This window comes from Sinocyclocheilus rhinocerous, unplaced genomic scaffold, assembly GCF_001515625.1.
Source record: "Sinocyclocheilus rhinocerous isolate Xijiao unplaced genomic scaffold, SAMN03320098_v1.1 scaffold166, whole genome shotgun sequence".
NCBI classification, from domain to species: domain Eukaryota; kingdom Metazoa; phylum Chordata; class Actinopteri; order Cypriniformes; family Cyprinidae; genus Sinocyclocheilus; species Sinocyclocheilus rhinocerous.
The window spans coordinates 2,063,591-2,075,972 of NW_015633186.1; the positions used below are offsets into that span (position 1 = coordinate 2,063,591).

Consider the following 12,382-nt stretch of genomic DNA (forward strand, 5'->3'; position numbering starts at 1 on the left):
TTTTAAATTTTATTTACAGCCAGGAATTTCAAATCTGGTTCACGTAACTGTTTTTAACGCACCAAACATCCAACGTTAAACCGAGTCAGCAAAACGCTCTTCTCCAAATGGAGCTATCGGGCTGCCGTAGCCGTGTGTGTTTGGTGGGTGGGACAAATACAAAGGCAAGCAGGTCAAGAGGAGGAGAAACCACGGTAGGAGGACTCGGCGGTTGGCAGCACTGAACTGTGACTGGAGCTGAGATGGTAGGAAGTGACGATGGATCAGGAAGTGAACAGGAGGAATGGATGGAAGAAGCTGGTGAGGGAGGTAGGACTGAAATGGAGTGGAACCTAGTAAATAGGAAAAGGAAGAAAGTACATCAACATAATACGGATAGTGATAATGAGGAAAGTAGTCGAAGAATCATGGAAAGGAAGGAAGAACATAAGGTTATCATTAAATTTGAAGTGCCTGGATCAAAGAACCCATTAAAGATAACGGAAGCACTCAAAATGAAACTAGGGAACATTAAGTATGCAAAAACACTACGTGACGGAAATATAATGCTAATATGCAGAGATGAAAAGCAGAGAGAAAAAGCATTGCGATTAAAAACACTGGCAAGTAATTCTGTAAAATGCTCAAAATGGGAAGAGAGGAAAACAACTAAAGGTGTCATATATGGAATTCCAACAGAAGTATCAGAGGATGAGATTAAAAAGAGCTTAACTGGAGCAAAGGTTTGCAAAGTTAAACGGATGCAGTATACAAGGGATGGGGTGAGGAAAGACAGTTTGTCTGTAATGATCCAGTTCGAAGAAGAAGTATTGCCAACAAGAGTGATGGTTGGGTTTATGAGCTACAGTGTAAGGGAATATGTAGCACCGCCGTTGAGATGCTTTAAATGCCAAAGATATGGTCATGTGGCTGCTGTATGCAAAGGTAGGCAAAGGTGTGGTAAATGTGCAGGAGAACATCAATATGGGGAGTGTGGAGAAAATGTTAAACTGCAATGCTGTAACTGCGGGGGAGAACATAGCTCAGCATATGGAGGATGTGAAGTCAGGAAAAGGGCAATAAAAGTCCAAAATGTCAAGATGACAGAAGGAATATCATATGCTGATGCTATTAAAAGAGTGAAAAGTAGTGAAGCACCAAAAATAAATGAAGCTACAAGCGTGAAAATCCAAAATCAAAAGAATCAGTGCAGAATCAACAAGGATTCATTAGTGGTTGATAAAATTAAATTTGTAACATTCGTGGCAGAGGTGATTAATTGCTCGGCTCAAACGACAAGTAGAACAGAAAGAATTAAGATAATAATTAGAGCAGCTGAGAAATATTTGGACATAAGAGAAACAACAGTAGAGTCGGTTAAAGAAGCACTTGTAGGTGGTCCCCAAGGTTCGCAGGCTACTAATGGGGTAGGTACATAATGTATTTTGAGATAATTCAGTGGAATGCAAGGAGTCTTTTAGCAAATGGACAGGAATTTAAAAAGTATATTGAAGATTTACAACAGAAACCAAAGGTTATTTGTGTACAAGAAACATGGTTAAAACCTCATCTTGATTTTAGAATTGAAGGCTATGAAAATGTAAGGAAAGACAGGGAAATAGGAACAGGTGGAGGTGTAGTAACTTTTATTGAACAAGGAGTGAGGTATAGAGAAATTAGTAATAATGAAAAAGAAGTTGTTATGGTAGAAATCTGGACTGATAAAGGTAACGTCAGGGTGATCAACTTATATAACCCATGTAAAAAATTACAAAAAGAAAAATTAGAAGAGTTGGTGGAATTAAGTGGGGATAAAGTGGTGTGGTGTGGTGACTTTAATAGTCACAGCACTTTATGGGGTAGTAAAAATACAGATTTTAATGGTAAAGTAATTGAAGAATTATTGGATGAAAATGGACTGGTGTGTATTAATGATGGATCAGGAACAAGAGTGAACATTGTAAATGGCCAGGAGTCAGTACTAGATCTTACATTGGTATCAGAAAATATGGCAAACATATGTACATGGAAAGTTTTGAAGGAAACAACAGTAGGGAGTGATCATTATCCAGTAAAAAGCAGAATTGGTGTTAGAATACAAAAGGCAGAACAAGGAAACCTAGAAAGATGGAAATTAAAGAATGCAGGATGGGAAGTATTCAGTTATATTTGTAGTAATAGAATTATTGAAATGGAAGACCAGGAAGATGGAATAGAAGAATATAATGAAAAAATAAGTAATATTATACATAAAACAGCGACAGAGATAATAGGAAAGAAAACAACAGTTAGGAAAAGGAAGTCAGTTCCATGGTGGAATAAAAAGTGTGAAGAAGTTATACAACAAAGGAATAAAGCATTTAAGAAAGTTAAATCATCTTATTTATACTCTGACCTTATAAAGTATAAGAAAGCACAAGCTATAGTAAGGAAAACTATTAAAACAGCTAAAAGAAACTATTGGAGAAATTACTGTAATAATATTGGATGGGATATACAGATTTCAGATATTTGGAGTATGATTAGAAGGATGGGAGGTATTTGCAAGAATTTTAACATGCCAGTATTAAAGAATGGAAATGAAATTGCAGTTTCAAATAAAGAGAAGGCAGAGATGCTAGCTAAAGTATTTGCAAAAGTAAATTGTAGTAGTAATTTGACTGAAGAGGCTAAGGAGTGTAGAGAGAGAGTTAGGAGAGAAAATCCTGATATTTTGAATAAGTGTGAAGCAAGTGGAAACCCGCTAGATGCAGATTTTTCACTTTATGAATTAAAAAAAGCAATTGCTAAAGTAAAAGAAACTTCTCCTGGGCAGGACGAGATATGTTATAGTATGATAGGAAAATTATCAGATGTAGCACTTTTTAAATTACTGAAGTTATACAACAAAATATGGGCAGAGGGCAAACTTCCTTCAGCATGGAAACATTCAATAGTTATCCCTGTAGGAAAGCCTGGCAAAGATAGGTCAGAAGCAACAAATTATAGACCAATAGCACTAACATCAAACATGTGCAAAATTATGGAGAGAATGATTACAAATAGGCTTACATATGTAATAGAAAACAGAGGTCTTTTTACTCCTCATCAAAGTGGCTTCCGGAAAGGTAGAACGACAATGGATTCAATATTATGTTTAGAATCAGAAATAAGAAAGGCACAGATAAATAAAGAAGTCGTAATTGCAGTTTTTATTGATGTGGAAAAAGCTTATGACATGTTATGGAAAGAAGGGCTACTTATAAAACTCAAGAATATGGGAATTAGAGGAAGAATTTATAACTGGGTGTTGGATTTTTTATTTGAGAGGAAAATTCAGGTTAGAGTGGGAACATCTTGTTCTACTGTTTATGCAGTTGAAAATGGAACTCCTCAAGGGAGTGTGTGTAGCCCTCTTCTATTCAATATAATGATAAATGATATATTCAATATTAAAATATCTTTGTTGGACAACAGGTTTGTAAACGACTCATACACATGTAAAACTGTGTCGCACACGTGCTACTGTAGTACATTAACTCAAGGCCTGAGCCGATTTTTGTCGCACTGTACAGCCCTATCCAAACCTGTTCCAGATTGTAGAAGGAGCTGCTCAATTTCACGTCCGCCTTCCTTCACGTCACTCCACACCACACAGTCGCACACAGAAATATGTCAACAATTAGACTTTATCGTTATTATCGCGGGAAGACGAATTCTTATCGTGTGGAGAATTTTTACCGGTATATCGCAAACGATAAGATATCGCCCATCCCTAGTTAAGGGGCGTAACATTTCCTTCACACGCTTGAGGTATTAAGCCAATCACAACGCACTGGATAGCTGGCCAATCAGAGCACACCTCGCTTTTCAGACCGATGAGCTTTGTAAAAATCTACGCGTTTCAGAAAGGCGGGGCATAGAGGAGAAACAATGTACAGTATGTGGAAAATAATGTGTTTTTTGAACCTTAAACCATATAAACACATTTCATTACACCAAATACACAAAATAATGTTCTTTTTAGCAACATCATATGACCCCTTTTTCTTTGAACTTGAATCAGATAGGAATTGACATAAAAATTAGTAAGGCAGAAGCAAAAATAATAATTAGGAAAGCTCTTATAAATGCATGGCAGAAACTTTGGGAGAAAGAGAAGACTGGACGACATCTATATAGAATTCAAAGGGAAGTAGGAATACGTAACAACGACATGGGATTAAGAAGACGAGAAGAATCAGTAATAATAAGAATTAAAATAGGACATACTGCATTGAATGGAAATTTAAATAGAATTAAGAAACATCCGAATGGATTATGCATGCATTGTGGGATTTGTGAAACTGTAGAGCATGTACTGTTGCATTGTAGAGCATATAACAACGAACGACAAATGCTAGAAGCTAAAGTAATAGAAGAAGGTGGAAGCATGATGCTAGAAGATATATTAAGTAAGCTAAAAAGGAATAAGAATATTAGATTTGCTTTGTTGAAATATCTTAAAGGTACAGGAAATTATATAAGAATATAATGATGTTTATTTATTATTAGTATTATTATTTAGTATGATATACATTCATATGTGATACATATACATGCATCGATGCTCCACACTCCAGTTCAGATGGTGGCGGTAATGCACTAATAAGCTAGTCTGCCAACCGCTAATAAACAGAAGAAGAAGAAGAGGAGAAACCACGTGTGACAACCAGGCTGAGAACTGTCCTTCGCAAGTTAAGTTGTTTTGTAATATCTTTGCATGTAACTTCCGTCTGACGGAGAAGGCCATACAACAGACCCGCATCACAGCCCTCAGCGACGGACATCTATTGCTAACTCCGAAACCAAATAAGTCTTGTGGGAAACGAATCATGGTTAGCAAGACGGATGACATCCCAGCATCAGTGCCCAGCTGCAACCCCGTTGATCTTGCCCGGGAAGGCGAGACAGCAAACGACAAAGACACCACCAGCAAGACAGCCTCGAAGGATCCATGTGCCTGCGGTAAGTGAGCTTTAAAGCCATTTAAGGTACACTGTAGCATGCAGAAATCTCTCTGCTCTTACTGATCTTGATGTATTTTAACATAAGTCCATTGCAGTTTAGAGTAAATCAATGTTGAGATCTGATGTATGATTGACTGGATAGAGGGTATCAAAGGACATAAACAGGCAAAGTACTGCAGGGGTGTCTGCTGTAGACCCATAAACACCTTTATGTTTCTGAAAGGGAAGTAGGTGCTTACAGCCTTGTACAGGCCATTCATTTTTATGTCTGGTCTAATGTGCTTTAAGTACTGCTCTTGATCTGGATCTTATCAGGGTGCTTAGTTGTAGATAAACTCATTCACAGGGGTTTTCTCAATAGGTTATCAAACTAAAATTAAAATAAAATGTCCATTCTGTGTCAATGGGGTGATTAGGCTTTCCTTTCTGATTTTTGCATTCATTAGTTAACTTACTACTGGATAAATATTTAATGTTGTAGTGGTTGAACCATTTATATCAAATGTTTTTGTGTAATTTTAATAGGTGAGACTAATTTAGGCTAATAGGATGGTAAACTATAGCAAAGGTGAATGTAAGTTGATGTCTGTATTATTTTGCATGAATACACACACACACACACAGAAGTGACAAAAATAGAATACAAGTGTTTATTGTAATTTCATGTGTCCCAGTTCATCTTTTTTAGTCATTTAGGACTATAGCAATTTGCATTTACATATAACAGTCTGACAAAAAAAGTTAATTGCAATATGGCAATTTAGCAAGACTTTCAGCAAGATAAACAGAATGCTGAATGATAAACAGAACGTGAACTGTATGTCTGCTGTAGCAAAGTCAATAGCAAGTGCAGATCTGGGATAAAACGACCACCTGAAGTTCTTAAACTTGAACGCTAGAGATTAATCCAGAGATGTTTTACTTGTTATTTACAGGGTAACGTTCATTATCAGCAGTGTAAAGTGTTGTTAGTAGCCTGTCCGCTTGCTGTGTGTGTGAGATCCTAACGCACATGTTCTGTAATAGCGAGCAGGAACACCAATGAACTGAAGGTCACCTTCAGTGGGACGGAACTATTGAGCTAGAGAGGGAGAGCGGGGTTTTACTACGGTCTAATTTTTAGGTTACTCTGTACTGAATAGTTTTTAATGGCCAAAAGAGCCCATTATATCAAATATGTTACATAATTTACTTTTAAAAATATCGTATTAGTAATTAATAGCTTGTTGGTTTAAACGCGCGTCTGTTTATCGACCCCCCTCCTCTTTCATTCAGGAAAGTGTTGCGCTCCTCGACCGGGAAGCGGAAGTAGCCACACATGGAAAGTCATGGTGCATGTATGCCGATAGAAGGTTATTGCTACCAGTTAAATATAGAGGGATCTGTTTGGTAAGTGTTGGGATTACAAAGTTTGGCTATCACGTAGGAGTGATCCTGTCATTTGCGAATTATTTTTGAGCTATAAGCTGTCATTAGATCCGTTTTAGAGCAAATAGCCGGGTGTTGTGCACACTGTCAGTTAGCTAGCTGCTGCAATTCGTGTCACATTTAAGGAGACCTTGGAAGAGACTGACTGTCTTTATGGCACCTGACAGCTGTGGAATGGGTCTCTCTCTGACAGCCTTTGACTGTGTTTAATATGTTGGATTTGATGCTCCGGATGATGTCTGGTTGTGACTGATGTGAGCTCTTCATTAGCTGTGAAATAGATGTGTTTGTGCAGTTGACATGTATGCAAATGCATTTTTATACGTAATGTTTAATAAAGATGTTTAGGAAGCTGGTTAGGGCATCTTTTGTTTGCCAGTTGCCACGCAGTTTTAGTAATTATACTGTAATTTTGATCAGCATCATATTTCAAATTTTCATTATGAGCTGCTTTTGAGGATGCTCTCATTCAAAAACGTTTTGCACAGATATGAATATTACCTCAAAGTTTTCAATGCCTTTTTTGGAATCTCAGTAGAAATGAAGACTCAATTTATTATTTTACTTATTATAAAATAAATGGATCCTAATGAGGGCAGCTATGTTGAGATCACATGATCAGCTGAATTGTACTAGTTTTTATCCATCCTACACTGAAAATAAATTGATGTAGAAACTATTTGCACTCAGAAATTGCTAGTAAATTTACAAACAATTACAAAGAAACAGCAAGTAACACATTTGAGTTAAACCTGAAATAGGATTTTCTTGTTAAATGTACTCCACTACTCTTTATTTTATTTACAACTCGATATGAATTGAATAGTTTTACAGTGTATTATTGGATGCTTCTGTTTAATCATGGCTGACTGTAAAATATTGTTTTATCGTTTTACATTTTGCACAGCTTAAATTACAAGGATCGCTGCCTGCAGCTTTTTTATTACTAATGCCAAATGTTCAACACCATGCACTGTTGCCCCAACACATCATGTCACTCCACAGGGGATCTATAGAGGCTGCAGCTTCATTTACGTCTCGCTTACGTCTCATGTAGGCCACCATGATCTTAGTTGTGATAAAATTTGGCAGGTGTCCCTGGTTGTGCATGACTAAAGGTTTAACTGCCAATTTGTGCTGCTGCCATTTAGTAAGTTTTGCTTCTTTTTCAGTTTGCTGTTGAAGCATTATTGTTTTCACAATAGGACTTTGCACTTGCCTTTTTATCATTGATAAAATTCACTTTGTCATAGGGAAAACAATAAGCATGCCTAGTTAGGAGTGTAATAGTGTAATATCTCTGTCCTGATCCCTCTGAATGATTTACCTGCATAGGGTTGCAAATTAATCTTCAGGGTTTTATTTTTATTCTAAACTGTACTGAACTTCTGCAGCAGTGCCATATGTGATGCATGTGTTAATGTATTAAACTCACACTGTTGTTCACATTATATAGGCCTAGATTGCGATGGGCTTAAAGGATAAAGGATGGAGTAAAGTCTTAGAACGTGCTTGGCTTTAGTGTCATGGGGAGATTAGCATATCAGTATAGTCTAATGTAAACTGGTTTCGTCTGGTCCTCCAGCCTTCACATTTATTAATTGTGCCATACAACTGGACTTCACCCAGCTGAGGGAGGACTGAAGGACAAGGGGATTGACTTTAGGGTTGTGCAATGCCGAGGCACAAACCTCATACACACTTTGATCTATTTAAAAGCCAGCTGTTTTATGATGCATTGTAAAAATCTACGCGTTTCAGAAAGGCGGGGCATAGAGGAGAAACAATGTACAGTATGTGGAAAATAATGTGTTTTTTGAACCTTAAACCATATAAACACATTTCATTACACCAAATACACAAAATAATGTTCTTTTTAGCAACATCATATGACCCCTTTTAAGATGACTTGAAATGATTTTGAAAGAAGCAAAAGAAGCTCTAGCCTTCCAAGCTTTTATTAGGGGGAAATTGTAAGTAAAAATATCTTTAAAAAATGTTAATTTTTAATCCTTATCCAGTCAATCATGCATAACTGGAAAAGTGGGGCCTGGGACCCTGAATATTGTTGTGGACCGTGGGGGGCTTGGAGTCAAAAAGGTTGAAATCCACTGTTTTAGGCCTGTGCAAATCCAGAGTTCAATGATGTATCTTCATTTTGTTGTTCTGATCATCTAAAACTAAAATCATAAACATTTTCTTTTAAAATAAAATAAACACTAACTGAAATAAAGCATAATAAAACATAAATGTACTTTTTTGTTTAGTTCATTGTCAAGTAGACATTTTTTGTTTTCATTTAGTTAATTTAGTCATTTAGTAACTTTCATTTGTTTAATGTACTAATAAAAAAACTCACTAAAACTTAAAATATATAAAAATAAAACCACAGTATTAATAAGGACTTTTGAGATCCTTAAAATGAATATTGTAAATAACATCAAATATTGTCACAGATTAGTGTAAAAAGGATCACAATTTAATAAATAAAAATAAAAATAAAGTTTTTGTCCTGTTTGTTGTGTCTCAGATATGTTTTTTTTTTGGCAAAATACTTTGAGGACATCATTTGCAGAATTTCCCTGCAGTAGGTTGGTTTAAAATTTGTGTTAACAGCACCTATACTTAACCAATAGGCTTCCACCACCTGACCTAATGCTTGTGATTAGATTTGGATTGGATTGGGGGAGATCTGTGTAAACATTCAATTTAGAGCAAGATAAAATAACCATATGGTGCCACTAGGTCTGAAGAGAAACACAGTCAGTTTCACTTTGAACTAATGATGGCTGCTGTAACTGACTGAAAGAAAGCACAAATAGCACAAACTCCACATTCCTTTTAGACAGTGGCAAGAAGTCTAAGTTACTCATTACATGCCATTTACTCTTAGGCACAAGTATATAATACATAAATCGTGCTTTTTGTATATAGGGATTGGGTTTTGTGTGGTTCTCTGTGTCTGTAGTGTGAGACCAGCTGCTTATTGCTATAGCCGTGACCATTGAAGAGAGCCAAGGACATGCTGCAGTTGTCTAAAGCAAACAGTGTATTTTAGCTGAGAGAGTTACGGTCGAGACAGCTGAGGCATCTCAAAACATGCCTGCCTTGGCAGGAATTTCAAGTCTTTGTCGTCTGATTCAATTCAGTGTGTGGCAAAACATGCAGCTTCAGCAGATCTGTGTGAGTGAATCAGTCAGTAAGGCAGACGGGATCTCCTCAGACAATTGAGTCAGATGATATTGCACCAGCATTGGTCCGGCAGCATTCAGCCGGAGAGCATGCCGGGAATGATTGCCCCCCGAGACCCAGGACTTAAAATGTTGCCGTGGAGATCTCCATGGCAGCTCGGCATTGCGCTGTGGGAGCTGTATTGTGTACAGTGTGTGAAGTGTCACAGGCCCTCAGAAGCTGACCGCTGTGCTAGTTGGCTGACCTACTGGTAAAAATCCACTAGCCTTTAAGCAACTTCTTCAGGCTAAGCAGTACCTGCTAAACAACAAGCTAAGTGATTAGTGAGGTCTGTATTGTAAGTAGAGGGCTGTAACTAATGATTATGAAGATTGACTAATATAACGATTATTGAAACTGTGTTATTTTTGTATTATATATATACTGTTAAAGTAATATTTTAAATTAGCTTTTTTCAGTTTTCATTTTAATTTGAGTTTGTCATTTTGTGTGCTTTTGTCATTTTTTGGGTAGTTTTTAATATTTCTATTTAGCTTTATTTTTGTTTCAGTCTTAGTAATTCAGTAACATTTCAGTAAGCCAATTTTTGTGTTTAGTTTTCTAAAGTTTTTCATGATTATGAAAAACTTGATTAATTGACTGTACTACTAATTAATCAGTGCTTTGGGATAAACAAAATGACTAGGAAGCCATTGGCTGTCAGATTTCTTTTTTTAAATTAAAAAGTCGGATTCTGAACTCAGTAACTGCTGTGAATGATTAACTGACCAAGTGAGTCTTATTTAAATCACTAATCACAAGTCAGTTTGAAAATGTTTTATGAATCTTTATTCATTTGAAAAAAACAAAACAAAAACATATTTTGTATGCGAGTTGGACATCAAGGCTGTGTTCATTGTTGCATGCAAAAATGCCACCTCACTAAACAATATATGTAAACTTTTTATACACTTTCATAAAGTTTATTTAAAGGGATAATTCACCCAAAAATGAACGTTTTGTCATCATTTACTCACCCTCATGTCATTCCAAACCTGTATGAGTTTCTTTCTTATGTTGAGATGATATTTTGAAGAATGCTGGAAATCAAATAGTTGATGGTCCCCATTGACTTCCATAGTATTTCTTTCCCTACTATGGAAGTCAATGGGGACCAACAACTGTCTGATTCTTCAAAATTCTTTAAAATATCTTCTTTTGCTTTCAACATCAGAAAGAAATTCGTACAAGTTTGGAACGACATGAGGGTGAGTAAATGATGACAAAATTTTCATTTTTGGGTGAACTATTCCTTTAATATTAAATTATGGTCACTTTTTTTTTTGTACCCACAGGGCACCGTTTTCAATGCCTTTTTTGGAATCTCAGTAGAAATGAAGACTCAATTTATTATTTTACTTATTATAAAATAAATGGATCCTAATGAGGGCAGCTATGTTGAGATCACATGATCAGCTGAATTGTACTAGTTTTTATCCATCCTACACTGAAAATAAATTGATGTAGAAACTATTTGCACTCAGAAATTGCTAGTAAATTTACAAACAATTACAAAGAAACAGCAAGTAACACATTTGAGTTAAACCTGAAATAGGATTTTCTTGTTAAATGTACTCCACTACTCTTTATTTTATTTACAACTCGATATGAATTGAATAGTTTTACAGTGTATTATTGGATGCTTCTGTTTAATCATGGCTGACTGTAAAATATTGTTTTATCGTTTTACATTTTGCACAGCTTAAATTACAAGGATCGCTGCCTGCAGCTTTTTTATTACTAATGCCAAATGTTCAACACCATGCACTGTTGCCCCAACACATCATGTCACTCCACAGGGGATCTATAGAGGCTGCAGCTTCATTTACGTCTCGCTTACGTCTCATGTAGGCCACCATGATCTTAGTTGTGATAAAATTTGGCAGGTGTCCCTGGTTGTGCATGACTAAAGGTTTAACTGCCAATTTGTGCTGCTGCCATTTAGTAAGTTTTGCTTCTTTTTCAGTTTGCTGTTGAAGCATTATTGTTTTCACAATAGGACTTTGCACTTGCCTTTTTATCATTGATAAAATTCACTTTGTCATAGGGAAAACAATAAGCATGCCTAGTTAGGAGTGTAATAGTGTAATATCTCTGTCCTGATCCCTCTGAATGATTTACCTGCATAGGGTTGCAAATTAATCTTCAGGGTTTTATTTTTATTCTAAACTGTACTGAACTTCTGCAGCAGTGCCATATGTGATGCATGTGTTAATGTATTAAACTCACACTGTTGTTCACATTATATAGGCCTAGATTGCGATGGGCTTAAAGGATAAAGGATGGAGTAAAGTCTTAGAACGTGCTTGGCTTTAGTGTCATGGGGAGATTAGCATATCAGTATAGTCTAATGTAAACTGGTTTCGTCTGGTCCTCCAGCCTTCACATTTATTAATTGTGCCATACAACTGGACTTCACCCAGCTGAGGGAGGACTGAAGGACAAGGGGATTGACTTTAGGGTTGTGCAATGCCGAGGCACAAACCTCATACACACTTTGATCTATTTAAAAGCCAGCTGTTTTATGATGCAATTCAATGGAATGGCTGGTTTGAAATTGTTTTAGGGCAGTGGTTCTCAACCAGGGGGCCTCAGCAAGCTTACAAAGGGAATTTAAAGGGGTCATATGATGCGATTTAAATTTTTCCTTTCTCTTTGAAGTGTTACAAGCTCTTGGTGCATAAAGAAGATCTGTAAATTTGCAAAGACTAAAGTCTGAAATCCAAAGAGATATTCTTTATAAAAGTTAAGAGTCA

General features: G+C 36.4%; 1 protein-coding gene across 1 annotated transcript in view; it reads left to right on the forward strand.

Annotated features, from left to right (window-relative positions):
• Positions 1-248: 248 nt before the first annotated feature.
• The window catches only part of cluha (clustered mitochondria (cluA/CLU1) homolog a), a 26,104-nt gene continuing 13,970 nt past the window's right edge, over positions 249-12,382 (forward strand). The window contains exons 1-2 of the mRNA XM_016557115.1: positions 249-309; positions 4,581-4,965. Coding sequence (XP_016412601.1) covers positions 4,833-4,965 — 133 coding nt within the window. The 5' untranslated portion in view covers positions 249-309; positions 4,581-4,832. The remainder of the gene's footprint in view (positions 310-4,580; positions 4,966-12,382) is intronic.